Source organism: Epinephelus lanceolatus, chromosome 3 (assembly GCF_041903045.1).
Source record: "Epinephelus lanceolatus isolate andai-2023 chromosome 3, ASM4190304v1, whole genome shotgun sequence".
Classification (NCBI taxonomy): Eukaryota; Metazoa; Chordata; class Actinopteri; order Perciformes; family Serranidae; genus Epinephelus; species Epinephelus lanceolatus.
Window position 1 is genome coordinate 31,267,095 of NC_135736.1, and position 27,378 is coordinate 31,294,472.

Here is a 27,378-nt window from a genome sequence, read left to right on the forward strand (position 1 = left end):
ATCGCAACCAAATGAACCTTTAAACTAGACCTTTAAACTTAATTATTCTGACAATATGTAGTTAATTGCCATGCAGGCTGAATCTCATCTAATAAGCTTATGAAGTGTTAGAGATATTTTATAAAATACCTGTGGGTGGACTATCCATATAAAGTGTTACCAACACTTTTAATTCAGTCGGTTAAATTTGCCTTCAAATGCTAAGGAGCTAAAGTTGACTTCTTTCTGAGAGGCAGAACTTCTCCATTGTGCAAGATGAAATACATCACCACTGAAAGGAGCCACCTAGTGGCCAAAGTAAGAGACACAGTTTTATAGGTTGTTTATTAAACAGTGTGCTGCATGGGATAGCCAACATTGAAAGTACATGGAATTATTAAGTATGGAACAACCAGAGGTGGGTAGAGTAGCCAATATTGTACTCAAGTAAGAGTACTGATACTTTAGAACAATATTACTCAAGTAAAAGTAAAAAGTAATCATCCAAATAATTACTTGAGTAAGAGTAAAAGAGTATTTGGTGAAAAAACTACTCAAGTACTGAGTAACTGTTGAGTAACGTCTGATTTATTTGTAAAATAAGAACATGAACGTAATCAATCAATCAAAAATAATAATCTGCAAATTCATGTATTTTAAACGATACCCCTTTAACTAAAACAAAAATAAATTAAATAAATTAAATCTTTACAAACATAACATAAATCAAGGCACAAGAAACACAAATATATTCTTTTATATATATATATATATATATATATATATATATTTATATATGTAATTATGTACTCAGAGGTGGGTAGAGTAGCCAAATATTGTACTCAAGTAAGAGTATTGTTGCTTTAAAACAATATAACTCAAGTAAAAGTAAAAAGTATTTTGCATTAAAACTACTCTGAAAAGTACAATTTATCCAAAAAGTTACTCAAGTAAATGTAACTGAGTAAATGTAACTAGTTACTACCCACCTCTGGGAACAACTATTTCACATGCTAAGAATCACCAAGTGTACTAAAGTCTCTGTCCCTGTAAATGTTCTTATTTGTCCAGGTCACTGAAGTCTGTAGTCCTGAGCTCTGTCACACATCCAAGGGGCTTCATCAGTTTGGAACTGATTGATGAAAGTGTCTTCAAGTCTAGATCAGCAGACAAAGTCCAGGTGCTTCATAATAAGGACTCCACTTGTTCCTTGTAAACCAAGAAGGGTACCTTTGCTTGAAGAAGAAAATGAGGGCTCGCTTTTAAAACTATTACACCATATTCTGAATTTATCATGTTACTCAACAATTATTTGCTTAGTTTAAAATGTAATACTTTCATACACTGTATTAACTTATTAAACTATGCACAAAATGTTATGCATTCATGGCTTTCTTACATTATGTGCTGATTATTACATTATGAGCTTTTATTGCACTTAAATTATTACAGTATGTGTGGTGATTACATTATGAGTTGTTACAAATGTGTTTTATTCACAGTGGTTTCACTGCTGCTTGGGAAATGTCACCGGTGTCACCATAATAACCTTAAATATCCTTCCCGTCCTTCACAGTGGCACTGCCAAGGGGTGGCCAGGAAGGGGCCATGGCCACCCTGATACAATCGCTGGCAAATGGGACTCCTTAACTGTCATAATGACGTGGTTTTCAACTAGCTTGTATACTACAACAGTAAAACATCAGGGTTAATATTATGTTTGTAGGTAAGTATAACATCACACTCACAGTTTGAGCTGCTTACGTCTGGGCGTTGATTTAGGGTCCCTAAAGCCAGTCGGAGCACATATAAGAAGTCCTTTATTCCCTATGCCATACAGGCAATGAACACAGAATGACTGCAGGAAAACTATTGTTTTTATAAGACTTTGATTTTTGAGAGAATAAAGAATAAAGTTATCTCGTCTTGTCTGGTCTTGTCTTGTCTTGTCTTAAAAGTAAGGCATTTGTTCCAGGCATACCACCCCAAGATTTTCAGTGGCCTCACCTGACCACCCCTATGAAAAGTTTCCAGGGGTGCAACTGGTCCTGCACGATGAAACTAACCAAGAAAGGTTCCTTACAGTGTTTATTGTAATGGCAATGAAGTTAACTCACCAAACCAACCAATTAATGGCAACCCATCCAACAGTTGTGGAGAAACAAAATGTCATCATGAGGGCATCACCAAGTCAGTCAATGTCTGTACTTTATTTCATGGCAATCCATCAAATAGTTAATACATTACAGAGATTTTGTCATGGACCTTAGATCTTGTGTATCTTCCCCACTACAATTTTTAAGGAATCAAATGAATTTTCTTCCACAATCAGACATTTTCAATCATGAGACAACAACCCATCATCCCCAGTATTAGGTAAATCTTAAATTGGCTTTTCAAGGGGGGGTATTGCGATGCTTCAGGACATGTACAGTATCAACAGGAAGGTACTTTGGTGTCACAGTGTCACTGGCAAATTATTACCTCTGCTAAGGGTGTTGTGTTTTCAGTAGGTCCGTTTGTTTGTCTGTCAGATGGATAACCGAAAGTGTACTTTTCATGAAACATGGTGAAAGGTTAAGGTAAGGTAACTTTATATGTACCCGAAGGTAGATTTAGTTCACAGTTTAAGTGGTTGTAGCAAGGGCCCAGGAGGAACCCATAAAAGTTTGGAGCATACCCATGTCACGTGGATACAAGTGTTTGTACAACCTCACAGCACATTGACACATTGTCTTTAGCTGACCATTAACCCATGAAATATAACAGTGTGCAACAGGATAGTGTCCCACTTTTAAATTGACATCTTGTGTGCTTTGTGATATCATTGTCTGAACTTCACTCCAAACTGGAAGTGTTGTATCATTTATTCTGAAGATGAAGTTTGAGAACGTGCTGGCAGAGCTGAATGGCTTTGGTAGATTCCAATTAAAGACGATCCTCTTGATGGTAATTCCTCGTATGACTTTGCCTTTTAACTTTCTGCTGAATAATTTCATCGCGGCTATTCCGTCTCACCACTGCGACATCAGCTCTCTGGATGACGGAGGACTTTTTAGGAATTTATCCCAAGCGGAGAGGCTTCTTGTTAGTGTTCCACTCCAGGAGGATGGGACTCCGAACTCGTGTCAGATGTTTGCAGAGCCTCAATATCATCTGCTGCTCAACTCCTCCAACATGACTGAGCTACCCACAGTGCCGTGTCAGAATGGATGGGTATATGACAACACCACCTTCAGGTCTACTCTGGCCACAGAGGTGAATGTTTATTCCAAACTAATCCAAAAGTGATACAAATCCCAAGTTAGCCATTTGAATGTTACTTTTCTTTGTCTCTTGTCTGTTTCCCTCACAGTGGGATCTGGTTTGTGATAAAAGAAGAGTGAACAGAGCCACAGCCACTATCTTCTTCATGGGGGTCATGGTTGGAGCAGCAGTGTTTGGCTACTTTAGTGACAGGTGTACATGCCTTTCATTCTTCGACCAGACATTTTTGGGTCTGTGTGGTTAAATTGCACAACTTTAAGAGAAACTTATACATTGAAATGTGTTTTTGCTTTAGTATGATAACTGTTGTAATAGAGTAAGTTCAACCAAGTTGAAACAGCAAACATGTTGAGGGAAACATAAAGCAGAGCAAATGATGCTTTCTGTTACATAATGAGGAATTGTTGCTACTGAACCATACTGAACGTACCAGCAAAATGTTCACTGACAATGTATTTCAGTTGTTTTCCACCAAATTATGCCATCTTGCAATACAGTATCCACTTGTAGTGACCACATCACTGCCACTTTATTACCTTTTAAATGACACTAAACCAAAATTACGATCCTTCCCTCACTTTAACCAAAGTGCCTTCATTGCCCAAACCTAAGAGAGGAGTCTGGGTGCAAACCTAAGATTCTGGTGCCAAGGTCCTGCATTCTGTATGCCCCCCATCCTCCTTGTGAAGCCTACGTGGTACATGAATGTAGTGTTTCATAACTTAAAAGAAGCATTGTGTCTGAACATAACCCAGGCAGTGATTACACTGCTGAAACATGTTTAAGAAAGCAGTTTTATGACATACAAACATAATTTCTAAGACACAGGGTTGTGCTTTGGTATATCATCTGATGTCTGTTTTTCGCCATTGCCAAATTTTACTAACAACACCTGTATGGAATCAAAAATTGGGTTCAAACATTGAGGCATCAATTATGCATAGGAGAGTGTGGAATACAGCCAGTGCAGCTACACTAGGAGACTTGGTCTGATGAGGACAGACAGTGCACTCCAGGACAGAGAAGCTTAATTTGTCCAGTTTGCTCAAACATAAATGCACCAAAACAGAAGCAAACTTTGTACTTCTTATTTGGAAAGTTCAAAGTTAAAACTCAGCTATCGGCTGACTAAATGTTAATGTACAGAAAGTGTTACTAAGTACAGCTTCACAGGCTATAAAAACCCTTCACCTAACCTGACCCTATGTCTAACCTTTATCTCAAACAAAAAATGTACCCTTTAACCCAAACCTAACCTGCACATCGACCATCTAATGACTACTTTTAATTCTACACACAGTGGACTCTATGTAAGGAATATATTTGTAAAAATGTTTTGTCACACCTTTTCCAGTGGGTCCGAACTGGTGGGTCACGGTCCCAAAGTGTGTCCCAGGTCCATTCTGAATGGGCCGCAAGTGACTTGCAAATGTTTCAAGTAACACTTTATTTTAAAATACGGTACATTTCCAGCACAGAGCTTTTATTTTGAAGTGCCGTTTTGTGCTGTAGACTGACCAACAGTTACTTGACAGAGACAGCAAACTAGCTCAACCACATGGCCAAATCCAAGTATGACGCTGAATATATTACACTGTGGGACCTCGAACTAATGACAAAGGGGACATCTGGACCTCATGGCTGGACCAGTTGAGAACCACGGACCTATTGTACAGATTAATCTATAACTATTTTGTCACACAGGTTTGGCCGAAAAATCATGCTTCTGGTGTCATATGTGACAGCTGCCATCTTTGGATTTGCAAGTGCTTTCTCATATAATTTTACCATGTTTGCTGCCATGAGGTTCTTCACTGGACTTGGAATGTCTGGAATAAGTATTATCACCATCGTCCTTTGTGAGTTTAATGTCGTAGCATCTTTTTTTCAATATTAATCTTACAAAAAAAAAGTAACATACAAATATTTACTGAGATATAGTATAAAATCCATTTCTGTTCAATTAGATTTGTTTTAACGTCGATACAATTTCTCATAAAAAAGTATGATTTGTTGATAAAGTCGTAATGACTCAACCGTAACTATTGCCTAGTGTGTTTTAATGGATTTGATTTATTATCATTGCTCTTTACAGGTATTGAATGGGTGGACATTAAGCATCGAACTGCAGTGGGCGTTCTTATGAGCATGGACTGGAGTGTTTGCACTGCTGTGCTACCTTTGGTGGCCTATTTTGTGAATGACTGGAGGCACCTCACTGCCGTAGCAACCACCCCGCTGTTTCTCGCAATGATTTCCTGGTGGTAAGGATGAAATAATAATTGAGCTCTAGCCATATTAAGTAATTTTTTTTCCAGTTCCAAGCTAACCTAACACAAACAAGTCGTGTGAACTTTCAGAATAAAGATCCTTATTCTTATTAACAGCATGACTTTTGGTTTCGATAAGGCACGGGTGCCACTTAGGAGTTTATGTGAAAAAAAAAAAAAAGTTTAAAATCTGTGATATTACAAACTGCACTTTGTCACAGGTGGCTCCCCGAGTCTGCCAGATGGCTGATAAGTACTGGAAAGGTCAAGAGGGCTCACTTTTACTTGAGCAAGTGTGCAGAAGCCAACGGCAGAGAGCAGTTCATGGCTGACGTAAAGCCTGAGGTACAAATTTTTACATGATCTGATCTAGTCAGAAATTAATACCTGCTATAACTATGATCAACATTTCCTTTTCACTCTACAGGTTCTGTCCAAAGTAATACTTGTAGAAAATGAAAACAGGAAATATTCCTACCTGGACCTTGTGAGGACACCCAGAATGAGGAGGCTGACTCTACTTACTGCCATTGTTTGGTATATACCTTGTTTTTGCCTTTAAACAACTGAGATGTTCACCTTTTAAATCTTGGAAAAATGTATTATGTGTACAATGCACTGTCCATATGTGATCGCTCAACCTGGCAGCAACTAACTTTAAAGATGCTGACACACCAAACCGACATCAAAGAACTAGAGGCAACGAAAGCCAACTGTTGCATCATCTACGTCGCCTCACGTCGCCCTGCGTCAGTTGCATTTGAACACACTACAAAGACAGTACATTCGACAGCCAAGTAGCACGTACGTTCTGCGTGAGAGGAAATAACGCAAAAAGGGAAACCGGAAGTTTGAGGAATGAATCTGTGCTTTGGAATGCACAGATTTAGATATAGCACTTATCATGGAAACAGTAAGGTGTCCTGAAATAACAGACCAGGCAGATAGTCTTTGCACAGCAAGACACTGTGTATTGTCCTAGTTAAGTACATTCCAACATCCAGTCCAGTTGTAATGCAACACAAAGTACTGATGCCATGGTTACCCACAGCTTCCTTGCATACTGATTGAGATTACTGGTTTAACATTTGACCATTGAAGAATCCTGTTGCAGACACCTGCCAGCCAATCAGAAACTAGTGTTTTCTGGGGTAAATGTGTAACTTTTAAGATAAATGAATTTGTCCTCTGTCTCTCTGTCTCTCTCTGTTGATAGGTTTGGAGTGGCCTTTACGTATTATGGAATCAGCTTGAATGTCGCTGGATTTGGTCTTAACATTTATCTCACACAGTTCATCTATGGAGCCATTGAACTTCCAGCAAAAGCATTTATCTTTTTCTCTCTGAGCAAAACTGGCCGAAGGTTGAATCAAACAGGAACACTTCTTACGACTGGACTGTGTATATTCTGCAACATGTTTGTCCCTAAAGGTAAATGATCACAAAAACTGCCACTGGGGGTCGCCAAAGTTGTGAATAGTGGAATTTTAGACATTGTGGCTTTAAATTTAATACAAGGTGGAGTTATAATGTCTTCTCACAACTTTTTCTTTTCAGATAAGGGGCTGTTTCAGACAGCTGTGGGGGCTTTGGGCAAAATGTTCTCCGAGGCAACTTTTACAACTGTATATCTGTACACATCAGAGCTTTACCCCACAGTAATGAGGTCAGTAAACTGTCTAATATGGAGCTTATATTTTGCACATGAACAAACAGCATATATATCTAGAGGCCTCGGAGTTTACTGTGACATCTTGCTAGCTGGACACATTGATCAGGTCTTTATAAATCAGCCAGTGCACAAGACTTGAGGGAGTCGCAGTTGTATCCTGAAACTGATTTCCCTGATTGCTACAAATTTGTTGTATTTTTTGTTACATAGGCAAAATGGATTGGGGTTCTGTGCTATCATGGCCCGTTGCGGTGTGTCTGTATCCCCCCTGATCATGCTTCTAGAAGAAGTGTGGGGCCATTTGCCGAGTACTATTTTCTCCCTGGTGGCTGTTGGTGCAGGGCTATCAGCTTATTTTCTACCAGAGACAAAAAACATCCGTCTACCAGAGACTATTGAGGATGTGGAACTAACAAGGTACTGGGCCTTAATTTCGATTGTATCGAAACATATAAATGAGCGTTGTCTTAGAAAATAAAAACGTCTTTTGTGTTTCAGGAGAAGATCAATCTGCACATCTGACGAGAAAGCTCAACTCTAAATGGACCTCATCTTCATTGCAACCAAAAGGCCTCCATGTTTAGTTGCAGGGTAGATCAGTGGGAATAATGTGTTTTAATGTACAGTAATGAACAAACCATTGTTTCTTAAAGAATTTTTTAGTGCATTTCTTTAAAAATGTGATCAAATACTACTGATTGATGACTGATTTTTGTGTTTCCTGAATAAAGAAAAGATATTTCTTAAAAAAAAAAAGAACCTGAGGGGGCAGAAGGTGATGTTAAAATCTAGGAGACAGACTTAAGTTTAATGCATTGTTTTAAAGATGGGAACATGTGGATGGTAAAGGGTAAAAGGATGCAAGAAAGGGGAATGATATGAGAAGGGGGCAATCTGAGATGGCAGATTGTTCTGCCTAGCCCGCTGGAGAAAAACTGAGGAAGGATACCCACTTGACAACGCAGAAATGTCAACCTACTCAAGGCCAACATGCTCAAGGCCAACATGCTCAACACTGTAATGTACAATCATGTTGTATATGTTTTCTTTTCCACGACACACTGGGCTACGTGCTGCAGTGATGTCATGAATATATTACTGTACACACAGGGACACATTGCACAAGACCAGTGGTTCCCATCTGGTCCAGCCAAGTTCAAGGTCCATACAATTTAATATATTCAGTGTCATACTTGTGTTTGGCCATGCTGTCGAGCTAGTTTGCTGTCTCCCTCAAGTGGTCACTCACTCTACAGCAGGGATATGGCACTTCAAAATAAAAGCTCTGCGCAAGAAATTCACTGTATGTTAAAATAAAGTGTGTGGGGTTTTTTATAAACATGACACATTTGCGAGTCCCTTGCGGTCCATTCAGAATGGATCAGCGACCCATTTTTGGATTACGACCCACCAGTTGGGAATTAGACTGCCTCATCTGCTTGGTGTGTCTGCAGTGCGGACAGGTCCTGCCTCAGCAGAAGGGCCTTGTTATTTTTTCAGGGTCACAAGGCTCCTTTTCTTCTGATGTCACCTTCATACACAAGTATATGAAAAATTATGTGTATATGTAAGTATATATAAAAATGCACCAATGACCAACAATAAAAACAGCATGAAAATAAGTCAAGTGTTTTGTAAGTTGTAAACTTTGCAGACAGTGGAAAGCAATCATACTGAATGGTTACACATGGACTGGATGATTATGTACTCTAGGCTTGTAAAATGTAACACACTGCATTACACCGTAATACTTCTTGCCCATTTCTGTGTGCTGAAAGGATCCTCTACACATTGTTTATTACACTTATTTACACCGATGACATCCTACTTAATATTTCGGCCACTGCCCAGACTCCACAGTTCTACGGATAGTTGGATGTCATGCTATTCTGTTATGTAAGGTCTGTGAGATCAGCGCAGTGACGCAGTAACCAACACAGCCTGTGATTCGTCAAAACTCACCCATCATGGGATGCATCCTGCCCTCAGTGGGTCTTCTTAGAAAAAAAAAGGCTTTCACTAATAGCTTAAGACAACAGCAACCCCTTTTCTGAACACTCGTTGCTAAATTTATTAGTTTTATAAAGTCTGTAGCTTTCTAAAGGCTGCAAAATGTTAAATGTATATGTACCTAAACATGACCAAACAGATGAAAGTTTTTGCACAGAGGGTTACTATATTGTAGCCATTGTTCTATTAGCACAGGTGGAGGTTATATTTTATACAAACAGTTACCATTGTCAAGGGTCCTTTCTGGATAATGAGTTTACTACATTGTCTGGAATTGTTTGCTGCTTAAAACCAAGGTCGCGTATTTATACATTTGTCCATGTTTGAATTAGTAAACCAGTAAACCTCTGCAAAATTGAAATGCTTTCTCTGTAGCCTGAAAAAATATACTTTTGTCACACAGGCAAAGCGGATTGGGTTACAGCTCCTTCATGTCCCTCGTAGGTGTGTCCATCTGATTATGGTTCTTAAAGAAGTGTGGCTCCCTCTACCCAGCACTGCTTCTGACTTTACTTCCGGTCACGCACGAGCGATGTCGCTCCAACCCCTGAATGGATTCATTACTAAATTCAAAGGGAACCTGTGCTTTCACCTTTGCAGAAGTATGGAAATAGTAATCTCTGGGCATGAATTTAAGCTCTGGAGCCATAACGCTGAACGTAAGTGCTAAGACCAAACTGAAAAGACGCCAAGACATTCACACAATGGAGGAGAACATTCAGAAAATGCTCAACAAACTTAAGTCTGAAATCACTGGTCAAATAGGTGACTTCAGAACTGATTTCCAAGAATTCTGAGCAGAAATAAAGCACTGCTTCTTACCTTGCTTGCCTTTGCTGCAGGGCTGTCAGCATGTTTACTTTTGGAGACGCAAAATGTCCGTCTACCAGAAACCACTGAAGATGTGGAACAGACAGCTGGGCCTTACTTCCAACCAAATTCTTAAGTTTTGAACTGTTATAACAAGATTATACTTTTTATGTTTCAGAGGATGATCAGTCTGGACATCTGACGAGACATCTCCTGCTTAATATTCATCTTCATAGCAATCAGTAGCCCAAGATCACTGATTGAAACACCTTTAAATAACAACACTGTACCCATTTTAGTCTGTCTTACATATGCAAAATCTGTCTACAAAATGCTGTTTAAAAACAAATGTAACATGCATTAAACATCCACTGTTTCATACCTTTTGTGTTGTATTGCTATAAAGAGGTATTTCCTAAATAAAATGTAAAAGAAAATGATGACTCATTTAACCACATAATGAGGTTCCTGCTTTAACTATTACCCCAGATGCATATATTGCCTCACACTCAGACAGACAAAATATATTATAGTGGTTAAGTGAGGTGAAACATTCACCAATCTCAGCTGTAAACCAGGAGACCTTGGGTTAGAGAAAGGTGCCAAAGGTTGCCATGTCAAAATCTAAGGGTCAGGTTTTCTGTCGTCTTCTTTTCAGTGTGACTGCATGGACATATAGGTATTTTTTCTCAGCTTAAGAGGATTTTGCACACAGCGAGAGGCCACAATGAAGTTCGAGAACATTCTAGAAAATATCAATGGATTTGGCAGATTTCAGATAATGATTATTTTTATCAGCTTTATTGGTCGTTTCACAATGCCCTGCCATTTCATGCTGAATAACTTCATAGCGGCTGTTCCCTCTCACCACTGCGACATCAGCTCCCTGGATGATGGAGGACTTTTTAGGAATTTATCCCAGGCAGAGAGGCTTCTTGTTAGTATTCCGGTCCAGGACGATGGGACTCCAAACTCCTGTCAGATGTTTGCAGAGCCTCAATATCATCTGCTGCTTAACTCCTCCAACATGACTGAAGTACCCACAGTGCCATGTCAGAATGGATGGGTGTACGATAACACCACCTTCAAGACTACTTTGACCTCACAGGTGACTTTCCTTTCTTGTACTTTGTAACAATCATCAACGCTTTTTAGAGAGAAGACGCTTAGGCCCTCGAAAACAAAGTTAATCTCCTTCTTTATTTGTTTGTAAAAGTGGGACCTGGTGTGTGATAGAAGAGGTAAAAACAAAGCAACTGCTACCATCTTCTTTATTGGAGTGATGTTTGGAGCAGTGACTTTTGGAAGCCTGAGTGACAGGTATCGCAGCTTGGCTACTTGACTACTTTGATCACCCAATATTTCCATGGATGAGTAAGATTAAAATTTGGAAACTTTCTGACTTTCCGTAGGTTTGGCCGAAGGATCATGCTGCTGGTGTCATATGTGTCTGGAATGCTTTTTGCTGTTGCAAGTGCTTTCTCTACATCCTATGTGATGTTCGCAGTGCTGAGGTTCTGCACTGGGTTTTGCATCACCGGCATCATCATTGTCTCAACGGTCCTCAGTAATGATACATTTTAATTTCTGTTGTAAGCATACCCTGTATCATGTTGAGTTCACCTCAGATGCCTAGGCTACCAATAGGTCTACAGAAAAGGGGTTGCACTGAATGTTTTCACTAAATTTTGTTCTGGGGTGCCCAGTAGCTCACTGGGTAGAGCCAGCAGACATCCCATGTATATCAGGCAATGTCCTTGCCACAACAGCCGCATGTTCGATGTTCTCGATTGTGTGTTGTTCTCTGCAGGTGTGGAGTGGGTGGACATCAAGCACAGGAAACTGGTTGGAGTGATCGACAGCTTATCCTGGACGTTTGGGAACACAGCATTTGCAGCTATTGCTTACTTTGTGACTGAGTGGAGGTGGCTAATTGTCAGTGTTACCTCACCTCTTATCTTGGCCATCATCACCTGGAGGTACGACTCTAAAACTAACAGAAGTTCCCTACAGTGTGCCCTGGTGGTTGTGTTTTGGGGTGCTTAACATTGAGTGCTATGATTGAACCAAGCCCCCTGGAACAGCGCCAGGCTTTAAAGCCAATTTTACCTGGCCAAACATGGAATTATAACATCCGGGTCCATCAAATGACGCCATAGAGCCCAAAAATACTTTCCCCCATAGACTTACATTAGGAAAGAAACATCTGTAAATCAGTGGATACACTGTTTTGAGCGTCAAAGCCACCACGAAATGACTTGTTTCAAGAGCGGGATTTTATCTATAGGGTCACGCAACATTTCAAAAGTCTAGAGGAGGTGCATGATGAAATCATTTTTTCCCCATTCACGGTAGCAGAGTGTTAAACCACAAGTTAGCTGCTTGGCTGGCAGAAGATAGCCACTTAGTCTCGCATGACCAGCCTCCCTAACTTCGGAATGGGAGTCTGGGGACATTCGTCTTTCGTTTTGTAATAGAAATGGGCGGGGATATTCAGACCATGTGACGGCGTAGCCATAGGTACGGCATGTCTGTTAAATGTAACAGAGACGTACCGTATCCCGTCGGTAAACAGGCCAAGACATCTCTCTTCTCCTGCGTAAGGAATTTTAGACAGAGTCGCTGTAAAATCCTTAATTGCTCCAATCTTGTGGACGTTGCAGCTCTGCAATGTAGCTAAATCAAATGAAATAATATCCATTTTAATCTCTTCTTGCGATGCACTGAACACAATGTTATAGGAGTCCCATGTTAGATTGGTAAAGTTCTAAAACTTTTGGCAGCTCATAGTAATTGGAATGCGGACTTGCTTTTTTACACTTACTTTTGTTCTGCCACTGTACCCAACTGGCGTTAAATACATAGGTTAGGTTCACATCATTTGTCAAATTTGTTTCAATGTAAAAATGTCATTCATTGCTATGTAATACATCAGGAGTGGGAAAACATCTTTGCCTTCAACATTAGGTGGATGCCAGAGTCGGCAAGGTGGCTCATCGCCAATGGAAAGCTGGAGCAAGCTCAGATGTATCTGAAAAAATGTGCCAAGATGAACCAAACAGAGGACTCAGTTCACACACTGAAAACAGAGGTCAGCATATTCCAGATGATGGGTAAATTAAGTGAATTTCTAATACACTTAATACACTGTTGTGTATCACGTGGTTCAGAGAATAATGCTGCTCTGTATTGTTTCAGACACTATCCACTATTGTTGTGACTGAGAAAAGAGATCGGCACTATTCGTACCTCGATCTGATACGGACATCCAAAATGAGGAGACTGGCCCTACGTACTGGTATATTGTGGTCTGTATTCCAAATGTCATTGTGCTTAATGACCTTTGGGTTGTAATATTATGTTTGTATCTCATTTTAAAAGATCCAGGTGAATAATTCTGATTATATCTAAACAAACTACCAATTGTGATGTCTCTTCCTCTAGGTTTTGTGTGGCAATCACATTTTATGGCATCAGCTTTAACATCACAGGCTTTGGGCTCAACATCTACCTCACTCAGTTTACTTATGCTTTAATTGAGCTCCCAGCCAAACTATCAGTTTACTACTTACTGGATAGGATAGGCAGGCAATGCACTGAGGTGGGAGCTTTGCTGATGGCCAGCACCTGTCTTGGAATCAACATTGTAGTACCTAAAGGTAGGCGTTCATTGATGTCCACAGACTTAGAAGTAAGGTTTAGGTTATTTTGTTGTTTTAAATTGTTAATGGTCTCAATAACAGAAATTATGGTCATTAAACACAGGAAAATATAAAGAACTATAGTATTTTAATTACTTCAAATTCAGCAACTGCAACAATAATAGTCATCCCCCAGTTTCTGCTGTCTTTTTTCAGATATGTCTGTTGTCAGAACAGTGGTGGCAATCATTGGAAAAGGGTTTTCTTCAGCATCCTTTGCAACACTTGTGCTCTACAGTTCTGAGCTCTATCCCACTGTAGTGAGGTAATTATACATTCATCCCATTCCTAAAGCCTAAAAACACCATTCAGCCACAACATTAAAACCACTGACAAGTGAAGAGAGTAACGTTGATCATCTTGTTACAATGTAATGTTCTGCTGGTAAACCTGAGGTTCTGGGATTCATGTGGATGCCACTTGACACACACCACCCCACAAAACACCATTGCAGACCAAGTCAACCCCTCCATGGTAAAGGAGCTCCCCAATGGCAGTGCCATCTATGGGACGTGATGTCCTGTGTCCATGCCTTGACAGGTCAGAACCAAGTCTGATCCATGGGGGGACCTCTGAACTGTTGAGGTATTGATACAGGACCTCTGGGGGTGTCCTGTGGTTTCTGGCACCAGCGCATTGGCCGTGGATCCTTTGAGTCTTGTGGGTTGCAAGGTGGGATGCGGGTACATCCTACAGATGCTTAATTAGATTGGGATTGGGAGGAATTTGTAGACCCGGTCCATACCTTGAGCTCTTTGTCGTGTTCCTCAGGTCATTGCTTAGCAGTGTGGCATGAAACATTGTCCTGTTTGGAGGGCCACTGCCACTGGGGCATGCTGTTGCCATTAGGGGCAGTGCTTGGTCTGCAATGTTTGGTGCATGTCAAGTGGCATCCACAGGAATGCCAGGACCCAAGGTACTCCAAGAGAATATTGCATTGTAACGAGATGATCAATGTAATTCACCTCATCAGTGTTGCAGCTGATTGGTGTATGTCAACACTGCAGAACAACGAACGTATTTTTTCCCATTTTAAAATGAGCAAAATCATCATTTAGAGCCCTGAAGTTCATCTCCTCTGTGTGTGTTTTTAGGCAGAGTAGTATGGGTTTCAACTCCTTCATGGGTCGACTTGGTGTTGCTGTGGCTCCTTTGATTCTTTTACTGGATGACGTGTGGAAGGACCTGCCCCAGCTCGTCCTGTGCTCTACAGCTGCACTGGGGGGAATAGTGGCTAGAACATTATCAGAGACACGCAACCGGTGCCTGCCAGAGACCATAGAGGATATCGAAAAACAGTGGTAGCGATGACGGTCACTGGTGCTTATTTAGTCAAGCAGTTATATTTAGTAAATAAACAACAACAACAACAAAGAAAAAACAATGACAGTATGTATAGTCTGTATTGAATTAATTCATTTTTCAGCATATGATTGAAGTAAAATTACCCTCAGCTTTAATAAATATTGGTTGGTTGGAAGGATATTTGAGGAGGTGCAAGGTAAACTTTTCCTTGAAATTGAACTCTGTGCTGTTTAAGCTTAAATTAGTAGCAGTTCAGCAGTTATTGTGAGCAGTTTACCCAAATTGTGATGTTCCCTGCTCAGATCGTGTCATTTGAAAAAAAAAATTTGAGGACAGTCTATTAGCTACTTGCACTCTCTGCCCTCACAGACCTTACGTGATGGCAGTGGTATGCCTTAAGTCCACGAGGGCTCATAGGTGTGTGTTTATCGCCTGTGACTATGGTTCTTAAAGAAGTTTGGCTCCCTCTACCAACAGTTTTTTTCATAGCAATGAATACAATGCTGGAACATCAATGATTGCAACATGTTTAAATAACAACACTGTAACCACCTTAGTCTGTGTTATGCAATATCTATGTACAGTATGGCATTTAAAAACAAATGTGATCACCACTGATTGGTACTTTTGGTTTTGTATTGCAATAAAAAGGTATTTCCTAAACAAAATGTGAGAAAATGATGACTCATTTCACCACATAATGAGGTTCCTGCTTTAACTATTACCACAAATGCATATTACTTCACACTCAGACAGACAAAAGTTGTTTTAGTGGAATATCTGACAATGTATAAGGCAAACTTATCTAAAGATTGAACTCTCACATTCAAGGCCAAACTAAAACATCAAAGCACGAGTCAAATACATTTTCCCCAAAGATGGTATCTCACATTTTGGGTGTTTTTTTTTTTTAAATCACACTACTGTATGCTCAAGGTTCTGTTTATAAGTTTGCTTTCAGTGAGTTATTTAATGGTATAAAAATAACTAGCATCAGAATTGACAGCTATGTGTGCCACTCAGTGTGCTTGAGATCAATGCCACTGTCTGGCATTGTTTAGATGGGTGCATGGGTGGAAAGTCAATACTAAAGAGATTGCTACTGTGCAGACTTGAGCTCCAAATGATGCCACCAGCAGGAGATGGCAGCTGCCATATCCATATTATGCCAACTCACAGGTTAAATAAAGTGTGCTGTAATAAAGTGGCTGCTGAGAACCAATATTATTTCAGATATTTAGCATACTGAAACAGTACTATTGTGTACTTGTAACAGTAGTGGTATTGATCTGTGTATCAATTAATCATAAACCAGTCTCAAGACTTATTTACATATTTAAACAAGCAAAGTTAACTGCTAAATCAGTGTCCCAACACAAAAGCTAAACAACTCCGATAGGGACCGCACAACATCTGCAATAACTTTACTTATTAATATATACACAGAAATTAAGTCAAAGCTCCTTTATTAAAGAAACAAAGCAAGCCAATTTTTTATGACTCAGCACCCCCCTAAAGGAAAGTCAACCACATCTAAATGACATGTCTCTGATATTCCTTTTGAAAATCTTCATATCCAGGTCTAATATTTGCTGCTGATATTTTTATCTGACATTACACTTAGTTACAGAATTAACAGTGATGGGAAAAAAAAGAAACAAAACAAAAAGCAAACAAAATATAAAAATCAAAATGCCAAATTTTAAACATTAAGATACAATGATACAGAAAGATCTAAAACTAAAGTACGCAGTTGTTTTCCAGGACACTTCTTGGCTATTGTTCAGTACTGGGAATACTCCTTGCTCTCTAGTTTGGCAATGATTCGCTCCAGCTGTCTCTTAGCTTCACATTGTGGGAAGTTACTCATTTCATAGTACTGCGGTGCAATCTTCACCAGCCTGTAACAGAGGAAAGAAGGCCGTGAGTAAGTCGGTCAGGAGATCAAATGCAAAGTTCAGTTTGTCTTTATGAACCTGTATTAGGAATCATTTAAATATCGGCACACATACCACTCTGGTTTGATGTCTGTGCAAGTGCGGATGTAGTTTTTGGTGGTGAGGACAAATTCGTTGTAGAGCACCCACTCGGGCTTGTGGTCCAGGACTGTGGATGGGTGCAGTTGGACCACTTGGTTGTCTTTGACTGTGAGGTAATGACCTGTGCGCTCCAAATGAGCCACCTGCAGGTTACGAACATGTATTAAGAAACAGATAAATGTGAGTAAACAAACATTTCTGGTGTAAACTTAAGTTACATCCTGTTAACCATCTTTAGATCAGTGTCTTACATTTACTAATCTGTGCTCACCTGCATGAAGAAGCCGGTGCAGAGCGCTCGGCGGATGTTGGTGTAATAATCTCTGCTGGTGAACTCTGTGCTTCGGCGCGGCAAGTTGAAGCGGTCCATGATCCTGGACAGCTGCTGCCGCACGTTGTCAGCAGACATCAGGGAACGGTAGTTGACAAAGTTGTCATAGCACCACTGGTTGGACTCGTGGTCTGGAAAAGTGTAACAAGGATTCAGACATTTGATTAAGTGTCAGGCAACAAATCTAAAGCTGCACAAAGCACTGTTTTTCATATAAACATGTTTTGGATTTGTTCGTTCCAGTCAGTGAAAATGCTCAACAAACCCGCTGTCACTACCTGCCAACCTAAAGACAAACAAACGGACGAAGTTAGTGACTAGCTTGTGGGCACAGTGGGGCATCCTTCAAGCTAAGGACACATTTGTCTCACAAGTAGGTGAAGACCAAAACAAGCATTTCAGTGGTGCTCAATTTTGAGCCACAAGCCCCCTTTAGCATTGTTAATAATGTTATCACTCTAAGCTCCATCAGCACTGTTATCGGTGTTAGCGTGGATAATGCTGCTAACATAGTTCACAATGCTAAAGGGGTTTTGCAACTCAAAATGAAGCCACTTGCTCACCAGGGCGACCTGGGAGGACACAAGAGGGTGACCCCCATTTTCCGCAGCAATGCGGTAATCATAAATGAGCAGGGCTCCTAACTAGCGCCCACCAGTCTGCATGTCCAAGTATCCTTGAGCGAATGTATGTGTGAATGGGTGACAGAATGTAGTGTAAAAGCACTCTGAGTAGTCGGTAGACTAAAAGATGCTATAAAAGTGCAGTCCATTTCCCATCAGTATTCCAACTATATTTAATTCATGAAACACGTCTCAAGGGGATCACTGATACTCACTTTGTTTGAAGGCGTGGTAGACGTTGAGCAGCGTCAAGTGGTCTCCGTCGATGTGAGCAAACCTCATCTTGGACTCGTCTGCTGCCTTCTTAGCCTCCGTGGGGCGGACAAAACACTGTGGGACTAAACAAGGTTGGTATGGGCCCCAACAAAGCCGCCCATAGGGATGAGTCAAATATTCACAGAAAAATGGAGCAAAGCCTATGATGCTAGGGCACTCGACACTGCGTTGGGACAGGGCAGGACCACAAGCTCTATCAAAGGGGGCTGCAGTCTTTTCTCATGGTCATTCCCAACTGTAATGGCTACTAGTTCGTAGAGAGGGGGGTCATTTAACCACATCTGTAAAACAAGAGTTTTCACACAACTACAAAGTGTTAGGGACACCAGCAAATGCTTTAACTTCTCAAGAGTCAGAAATTCTACTTTTTGGTATCAAGACATAATGCTCCGGCCTTTAAAGGAAGACTTAACAGACGAAATGACCATTTGTATATCAATTACTCATTGAGTGTTACCTTACATTCATAAAGAAAACTTGTTTTTCACATATTTGGATTCTCCGTTCACCGTGGAGGCATGTGAGAAAAACAAAGTTTTATTCATGAATTCAATGTTACACTGTGACAAACTGATAAACAAATGGTCATTTTGTGGATGTAGAAAAAATCTTAAAGAGAGCAGATAATTAAAAAACTTCCAGGCTACATACAGCTAGGCATAACGCTAATCGTTAAAATTCACAATGCATTATTTCAATGAACAGAAAATTCTGATAAATGCGATGAATATGAATAAAATCTTAAGTGGTGCCTGCCCTATCCACTTGCTTTGGTGAAGAAACACTCACTATTCAATGAACATGCTGGACATACAGTATTATGGCCGTAACTAATTTCAACCTAAAATGAAAACAGTATAGAATTAAGGGAAAGCTTTAAAATTTAAGTAAAGCTGTCCAGAATGAAAGATATTCCAACCACAACTGAATTTGTGAATAAAAAAGGGCTTTTTATGACATAACGTTCATATAGGGCTGTGAAGCTATGAAAAAATAGTATGCAGATTATGATATACAATATCATGATTAAATAATAATGATTATTGTACATACATATATTTTGTTTGCAGTATTACCTTGGGAATAATGACAATCTTTGTTTCAAACTTTAGTCTGCACCTCACTGTGAACATAATATATGCCACTTTCTCACATCTGGATCGAACTACAATTCAGAGGGTAACTTGGTATACTGTACAACCTGTGTATCGTTGTTGCCAACTGGTTTAAACTAAATTAACTCTCAGAATTAAATCAAGAAACAGTTTCACATGACCTCTGGCCAATACTTATTTGCTACATGTTTAGTTTAAGGTACTGTATGTAACTCTGGCAATAGATGGTTAGTTGTTGAGTCTCATTCCGTGGTCGTAAAATACTCACGCTTTGGGTTTGTGGTTCAGTCCGACTACCATTCTCAAGTGTTGGTATTTGATGACCAGCGAATTAGGGCTGCACAATTACGGCCAAAATGAAAGTCATACTTGTTGTGATTAATATTAGCATCACGATTATTCATTGACTTTAGGGATAAATATTTTTATTGCACTTTACATCTAAATAAACAGAACACTGCTTTAACTTCCAGGTTGTTCAGCATTCCTGTTAGTTAACACATTTTTGCATCAAAGTAATTAGGTAAAATAAGGTTCTTCTTCACCTTCAATTCAGTACATACAGTACAAGCAAAATATAAATGTAACTGCATCCTTAAATATAGACTAACTAAAATGTGCCATTCCAAAATGCAGCGAAAAGAAACCGTGTTTATTGGACAGATATCTTTGTCTAAATAAAATGATTGCACAGGTTATTTCAGTCTGTCGTTGGGAGTTGGATAGCTAAGAATCCACTGCCTTGTTTTTTGTATTTTTTATAGCTGCCACGGTACAATTGTACACTGTACAGTGGCACTGTTATGGATGTCTAAGCTGATGCTGGGGAGGACGGGGATTCAGCGAGGTAACGTTAGCATTATTACTCTTTTTGGCCTTCCTGCATTTGTCGTACTGCACCACAGCACTGCAGATTGTGGTGTTATTCAGCTAGTTAAGCGAGTTGTGTTGCTTTGCGGCACAGACACAAGTCTCATGCTCTCTTTGCATATGATTGGTTCTGTCCTAGATCTGAATTTTTTTTTTCTGATCTGAGTTTTCTGAGCTGAGCACACATTTTTTGATTGTGGGAAACCAAAATCCAGATCGTGATTAATAGTAGATTAATTTCGCAGCCCTTCTGGGAATGAGACTCAACAATCAACTGCCTCTCTCCAGAGTTACATACCGCACGTTTCTTTCACTTCCTGCTGAGGGGATCTGCTTCTCTATTTAACAGTGTCATATCTGTGCATGTTGCACATTTAAGTGCTGACTTAAGTGCTTGAGACACCATATCAAGACTTTCACTGGAATTAAAAATGTAAAAAGACATAATACTCCTTCCTTCATTCACGTTTGTCCAAAATGCTGTGCGCAACAGAAATTCTGGGACACTTCCCCCCTGCCTAAAACTACCAGTGAGTAGTATTGGTGTGTTTAACCACAGGAGACTTGGCCTACAGAAGGCAAGGAAGAGGTCAGCCCAGTCCTGGGCATTACCTGACAGCATGGCAGTAATGGAAAGGATCTCGTTAGAGCAGTTAAACTCGCAGCTGGCAATGACCATCTTAGCCAGCTGGGGGTCCAAAGGAAACTCTGCCATCATGGAGCCGAGCTCTGTCAGGTCACCATCATCGTTGAGAGCAGCCAGGTAATTCAGCAGTTCAAGGGCCCTCATCAGCGTCTCCGGAGCTGTGGAGGGAGAGGGGAAGGCAGAGAGGTCAGAGTCGTGCCCAAGTAGAGCTTAATAAATGTTTTATCATTCAATCTAACTAATGCGGACTAACTCACCTGGTGGATCCATGAAGTCAAAGTGCACAAGGTCATCGATACCCAGCTTTTTCAGCTGCAGCACAACAGATCCCAAGTTGGATCGAAGAATCTCAGGGTAGGTGTTATCCTGGAGTGGGAGTGTTTACAATGTTAATATACAACAAATACTGCCATCAATGTGCATTTGTTTTAAGAATAGGCTAAACTATCTGAAGTTTTGTTTTTGTCTACATTCAAATCTCCAAACATGAAGAAGAAATTAAGTCTGTAGCTGCTGTCACTTGCCTGCATCTCTGTTTTGTAGGCCTTCTCTGTGTACAGGCGGAAACATTTCCCCGGACGTGTTCTGCCAGCTCGTCCCGCCCTCTGCTGGGCAGAAGCTTTACTGATGGCCGTCACAAGCAAAGACTCAACTCTGATACGGGGATTGTAAACCTGGAGACACATTTGAAAGCATGTTTAAGTGAGATAATTTACCTGAGATGTGCAATAGACTACAAGCCAATCATAAGATATACAAAATCTTTTACAGGATCATCCAAATTTTGATTTAGCACCATATTACAAAAAAAAACCACTTAAATGCAATGTGAGTTAAGTTTTGCCCACCTTTTGCTTGGCAAATCCAGGATCGATGACAAACACCACACCATCAATTGTAAGAGAGGTCTCAGCAATGTTTGTCGACACCACAACCTGAGGACGAATCAAAAGGCCATCAGATGTCTATGATCAAAATCTGACAAGTGGATGCAAATGGAGACAGAATGTAAAGCCATCCACAGAGTAACATGCATCTGGTGCAGTACTCTGTTGAGGGTATCTAATTGCTTTGTTCTACTAGGTAAAATGTACCTTTCTTCCTATTGCACCATTGGGCTTCCTCGGAGGAGGAGGCTCGAAGATCCGTTGCTGCTGCTGTGGTGGCAATGTGGAATACAGTGGAATGATTTTGATGTCTCCGACTTCAGGTCCAAGGTCATCTACCTCACGCTTGATCCGTTTGCAGGCCTCATCAATTTCCTGAAAGAAAAATTTGATTCAACTTTGTGCGCTGAGGAAACAGAACAATGCAGCTATAATGCGAATACCAGCTCCACAAGTCTTACCTCCTGACCGGTGAGAAAGAGAAGGCAGTCACCTTCGTCCTCCTCACACATATGAATCTGGATGACAGTGCGGATCGCTGCCTCGAGATAGTCCCGCTCTGGTTCGGGAGTGTAGAAAATCTCTACAGGGTGTGTACGCCCGGGGATAGTCAGGAGAGGACAGTTGTCAAAGTACACTTGGAACTTTCCAGCATCTAGCGTGGCACTCATGACGATCACCTGTGCAGGAAGCAGAAAACATGGTACATGTTGTTTTTCTGACTTGGCTTGAAAAGGCCGGTGCTAAATGGAGCCGTCACAGACAGGGGGAGAATACAGTATGAGGAAAACTAAGTGTGTTTTGACCAATAAAGCAGGTTAACATGTTATAGTAAAAAACCCTATTCAAGACTCAGAAAGGTCTGTGTCTGTAGTGGGCTCCTCAAGACCTTCTACCAGTCTATGGTGGCCAGTGCACTCTTCTTTGCTGTAGTGTGCTGGCAGGGTGGCGTTAAGACTGGTGAGGCCAACAGGCTCGAAAAGCTTGTGAGGAAAGCTCGCACTGTGGTGGGACTGGACCTGGACAGTCTGGAGACCGTGGCTGAGAGAAGGGTGAAAATCTGTGCAAGCCTGGACAATCCTTCTCACCCTCTGCACGACAAGCTGTGGCTGATGGGCAGCTCATTCAGCCAAAGGATCATCCCACCCAGGTCCAAGACTGAACAACTCAGACACTCCTTTGTGCCAACCGCCATCAGAGTGTACAACAGCAGTTTGGCTCAAGTTACATCCAGCTCTGAACTGACTTATTTTGGCATCTGGTCAATATGACGTGTATTTTACTTATCTTTTTTATTTATTTATTTTTCTTTTTTTCCCCCTCTCTTTTATCTTTATTCTATTCAATGTCTTTTTTGTCTTGTGCTGCTGTGACATTTGAATTACTCCTCTGGGGGATCAATAAAGTCTTATCTTATCTGAGGACCTTGAAAATGAGCATAATGGGTTCATTTCAACAGTGATGCAATTCCTTATGGGCCACAGATCAATGTTTTTGAAACGTGATTAATTTTCTTAACAGCCTACCTATTTAGTGAAGCACTTGGTTGTAGCAACACACAATATACACCATGGTAAAAGCAAGCACATCATTTCTTGCAGTCATTAAAAAATTAACCAGTACCTTCAGATCTGGTCTTTGACGCACCACCTCCTTGAGTACTCCCATCAGGATGTCTGTGGCCAGAGTTCGCTCGTGGGCCTCGTCCAGAATGATGACACCATATCGCTCCAGCAGCGGGTCATTCATAGCTTCTCTTAGTAACATACCGTCTGTCATGTACCTAAAGAAATAACAGACATGCTTTGTTAGAGTGATAAAATCTGGATTAAAACAAACAAGACTGGTTGCATTGTGCCTCTGAAATTAAGTTATAGTGCATTAGCAGACCTCAATCACTTACTTGAGAATTGTCTTAGCAGAGCTGCAGTCCTCAAATCGAATGGAGTAGCCGACTTCCTGTCCAAGCATGACATCCATTTCGTCTGCCACCCTTTGAGCTACGCTCATAGCTGCCACTCTCCTGGGCTGAGTACAGGCTACTGCCCGCTTAGGCCCAGGCAAACCTCTCACCATGTCCACACACCACTGTGGGATCTGGAGATTGAAGCACAAGTTGCAATACTTTCAGTTAAAATCATCTGATAAAAATCACTTTTGGGCAACACTGTGCCATCATACTGGATATGCTGGTACTTCAAAAGCTTTCACCACTCATTACACAAGCTTTTAGTGTCTGACTTATAAGATACTGTCTAATTAATTGCATTACAGACCTGTGTTGTCTTCCCAGAACCAGTTTCACCAACAAGGACAAAGCTCTGATGACGTGTGATGATATCGCTGAAGCTCTCCTTGTACTCCCACACCGGAAGCTGTAACCTCTTCTTCAGGATCTCGTAGAAGCGCGGCGTGTGCGGCAGGTTGGTGAATGGGTTGATCTGCTGTTGCATAGCCATCTGCTTGATGGGCGCAAGGCATGGCACAGGTGCCGTGCTGTTAGACGGGACACTAGGAGGCTTCGAGTCTCTATCCCGGTCTCTATCCCTGTCCCGGTCCCTATCTCGGTCCCTGTCCCTGGAGCGATCCTCACGGTCTCTGTCCCGGTCCCTGTCTCTCCTGTCAACAACAGGGCAGGGCATTGTTAGAAATATTTCCAATGTGAAGGAAATTATTGTGAAGCTGCGTTGTGATTTCTGCTTTTACTACTGTCAAAATCACAAAGGATAAATATTTGTTTAGCCAGGCTCACATCACGTGGGGTGAATAGCAGAGAAAGAGACCTTAGCCATGTTTACAACTTGGAAGCATTCACATCAGACAACTCCCTATGGATGTATGAATAATGATGGATGTTGACCTGAACACTATTTGCAAGTCTAAAACTAGTAATTATGGTGAGTCCTATCAGACATAACACTATGTATTAGCCTGACCTTATCTATAAAGTAGAATTCAAGATAATGGATTATTGAGGCAGGTACTGATAATGATAACTGTCAGTTTGCACAGCACTTAATATTACTTTTTTTTATTCAACCCTCAAGTTGTTTCCTACAAAATATGATCTCAATTAAAAAAATCACGACTGGGATATACTGGCATATTTTACTGTTGACTTTTGACAGTCATTTTAGAGGTGTTATGCAATATGAGACCAACTTTAGGGCAAGGCTGGACAAAAAAATACACTCATACCTTGATAAAATGCAATATATTTAAACAGATCCCAACTTAACGTTACCCTCCAAAATAAGACTGAATGAATAATAATTTTATCTAAAAGTGAACAGGATAATATGAAAGCAGTGTTCATTTCAGGGCTGTTTTATTAGACAGTAATAGTTTTAGCTAAGTGTAACGCTACCTAACGAAACTGGCAAATAAACGAAGTGAGTTAATAGAAGATAACGAAAGCCGGTTAGCACGCATGCAGTAACAGTAACATTACGGTTTGTTTGGGGCTCTTAACGTTATCATTATTAATAGTAGAACACTAATGTTATACCAAGAACCAAATCTCAATCTTTCAATATTTTTAGCTAGGGTTAGTCATTTAAAGTTAGCTAGCTATGGTTGTTAGCAACTCGCTAAGTGAACGTTAGCCACACATACACGTGCCTCAATCGTAAAGGTAACGTTTGTTAGCTAAAGCCGTCCTCACTAGCTAACCTAAATTAAGTCAATAACACAATACAGCTAAACGACATACATTTATAACCCTGTATCAGATGGACACTCAGGTGCCGTTAAACTGTGGCTAAGACCAGAGCTACAACGTTAACGGCTGAGGTTATATTGTCTCGGTTCTTCATCCATGGTGGCTATTAGCCAAATAACTAGCATCGGCTAACAGCTAGCTAGCACCTAACTGGTTAAAGCAGACATGTTAACTTTGGAGCTCCACTTACCCTTCAGACCTCTTCTTACTAGAGGAGTAGTCATCACCCAAGTCCAAGCGATGTCTTTTGGACATCTTTAGGAGATAATATAGCTTATATTGAATCTATTAACGCGGACACAATTCTACCGGGTAATAACTCCAGATTCCTGTGCTTGTGTTTTCTTCTTTTCATTAATTTTACAGCGGCGGTGCGGATCACATTACCGCCACCTGCTGGTCTGGAGTGTTTAGTGGCAGTATAACACACTGCAGGGCTGGATGACCACAAGGTGCAGAGTGAGAGGAGTTTTTCTGGCAAATTATTTGTGATGATTTCATTGAAAATGTACAGGAGTATGCATCACTGTAGCACAATATTCACTACGGTGATAGGGCCCTAAATATAACATAAAACCAGTAATGTCCTGAAAATGGTTTGTCAAAATGTGGTTTGAAGACCTTCATTATGTCAGTTTTGTGCTAATATGAATGAATGAATGAATGAATGAAGCAAGCAAGCTCATTTTCAAAGCAGTTCCATCATGTTAACATTTCATTTCATGCACAATTTGTACGGAGCTGCTTTGGTTGCTTCTTCACACATGATAAGAGCAGAAACAACTAATCATCGGTCAATTTTTTGTTAATAAATGTCACAAAGTAGTGAAAAAAGTCCAACACAAATTTCAGAGGTGATGTCTTCAACTTGTGTTAGACCCACAGTCCAGTTATATATAATATATCCAATAAAGCATAAGATGAAAAGCAGCAAATCCAATTTTCTTTAGAAATCTCAGACCAAAAATTTGGGGGTGTTTTTACCCAATGAATGACTCAGCTATGAAAATGATTTCCACTTAATTTTTCAGTTGACTGACTGTTTCAGCACTATCTTGAAGAAGTAAAGCTGTACAGGACCACGAAAAAACAGATATAATAGGCCTACTATGGGAAGGAAGAGTTGCACAGTTATCATTCCCACACTCACCATAGTGACATTTCTGAAAGGTTGCACATATATATTATGATATATTAAACATTCACTGCATTGCCTCCAATCTCAAGATGTCAAGGAAACTACTGTGTGGGGTCTCTTTTACCTTGAAATTACTGAATTGCTTAAAAGGAAAAAAAGAAAATCTAGGGGAAACTATTCCAATAAACCAAACAACTACAATATTTACATAAAAAATGTCGTGCCTGCTGTCGCTCAAAAAAATAGTTCCTACATGAATCTGTGGATTATCTTGAGTAACCTGACCATGATTTTTGGAAAGAGACATTGTTGAGTTTTTCAAATGTATTTTTTGGCGCTTTGAGCACCACAAGCTGAGTGCCATTCAGTTTCATTATATTCCAGAGAAGGCAGACATCTCTACAGCTGATATCTCCATCACTCTGCAGCTCACAGCAAAACAATTCAGAGCAATAATAACCACTACAGGTAAGAGGAGAAATATGTATTTTTGATTTGGGGGTGAACTGTCCCTTTAAGGATGAAGAATTTCCGTCCCAAGTAAAGGCATAATTCTCAGCACGATAACTGCATGCTTCATTTTTCATTTTCAGACATATTTCATAACCAGATGATTAAATCAGGATCAGCTGCACGCCTGGAGCAAACAATGAAAACTTGCCTAACACCAGCCTGAATGCGTCTTAATGTGGGAAAAAAAAGCGCAGAGCTTTGCTCC

At 40.4% G+C, this 27,378-nt stretch overlaps 3 protein-coding genes across 3 annotated transcripts; 2 read left to right on the forward strand and 1 right to left on the reverse strand.

Annotated features, from left to right (window-relative positions):
* The first annotated feature begins 2,766 nt into the window (after positions 1-2,766).
* Positions 2,767-8,497, forward strand: LOC117255709 (solute carrier family 22 member 7-like). The gene is made up of 10 exons (XM_033624852.2): positions 2,767-3,237; positions 3,335-3,438; positions 4,951-5,105; positions 5,342-5,510; positions 5,738-5,861; positions 5,944-6,053; positions 6,733-6,947; positions 7,074-7,182; positions 7,399-7,605; positions 7,687-8,497. Exons 1-10 carry the CDS (start codon positions 2,857-2,859, stop codon positions 7,727-7,729), a joined length of 1,617 nt encoding a protein of 538 aa, XP_033480743.1. The 5' UTR covers positions 2,767-2,856; the 3' UTR covers positions 7,730-8,497.
* Positions 8,498-10,682: 2,185 nt separating this feature from the next.
* LOC117255303 (solute carrier family 22 member 7-like) lies at positions 10,683-15,366 on the forward strand. Its single transcript, XM_033624050.2, has 9 exons — positions 10,683-11,116; positions 11,225-11,328; positions 11,421-11,575; positions 11,819-11,987; positions 12,976-13,099; positions 13,207-13,316; positions 13,453-13,667; positions 13,866-13,974; positions 14,804-15,366. The coding sequence occupies exons 1-9, from the start codon at positions 10,736-10,738 to the stop codon at positions 15,012-15,014; spliced, it is 1,578 nt and encodes a 525-aa protein (XP_033479941.1). The 5' UTR covers positions 10,683-10,735; the 3' UTR covers positions 15,015-15,366.
* Positions 15,367-16,463: 1,097 nt separating this feature from the next.
* LOC117255327 (ATP-dependent RNA helicase DHX15) lies at positions 16,464-25,877 on the reverse strand. The gene is made up of 14 exons (XM_033624103.1): positions 25,713-25,877; positions 24,078-24,420; positions 23,705-23,898; positions 23,425-23,584; positions 22,263-22,481; positions 22,009-22,176; positions 21,763-21,849; positions 21,439-21,588; positions 21,172-21,280; positions 20,881-21,072; positions 18,223-18,345; positions 17,325-17,515; positions 17,027-17,196; positions 16,464-16,915 (listed from the first exon to the last, which is right to left on the reverse strand). The coding sequence occupies exons 1-14, from the start codon at positions 25,775-25,777 to the stop codon at positions 16,798-16,800; spliced, it is 2,289 nt and encodes a 762-aa protein (XP_033479994.1). The 5' UTR covers positions 25,778-25,877; the 3' UTR covers positions 16,464-16,797.
* Between the last annotated feature and the right edge of the window lie 1,501 nt (positions 25,878-27,378).

Coding starts and splice junctions, on each gene's coding strand:
- LOC117255709 (XM_033624852.2), top strand. CDS start 2,857: ATGAAGTTTGAGAACGTGCTGGCAGAGCTGAATGGCTTTGGTAGATTC. Junction 5,511..5,737: donor CTCGCAATGATTTCCTGGTG/GTAAGGATGAAA, acceptor ACTTTGTCACAG/GTGGCTCCCCGAGTCTGCCA. Junction 6,054..6,732: donor CTACTTACTGCCATTGTTTG/GTATATACCTTG, acceptor CTCTGTTGATAG/GTTTGGAGTGGCCTTTACGT.
- LOC117255303 (XM_033624050.2), top strand. CDS start 10,736: ATGAAGTTCGAGAACATTCTAGAAAATATCAATGGATTTGGCAGATTT. Junction 11,576..11,818: donor CATTGTCTCAACGGTCCTCA/GTAATGATACAT, acceptor TGTTCTCTGCAG/GTGTGGAGTGGGTGGACATC. Junction 13,975..14,803: donor CTCTATCCCACTGTAGTGAG/GTAATTATACAT, acceptor GTGTGTTTTTAG/GCAGAGTAGTATGGGTTTCA.
- LOC117255327 (XM_033624103.1), bottom strand. CDS start 25,777: ATGTCCAAAAGACATCGCTTGGACTTGGGTGATGACTACTCCTCTAGT. Junction 22,177..22,262: donor TCTTTCTCACCGGTCAGGAG/GTAAGACTTGTG, acceptor TTTTTCTTTCAG/GAAATTGATGAGGCCTGCAA. Junction 21,850..22,008: donor ATGGTGCAATAGGAAGAAAG/GTACATTTTACC, acceptor ATTCGTCCTCAG/GTTGTGGTGTCGACAAACAT.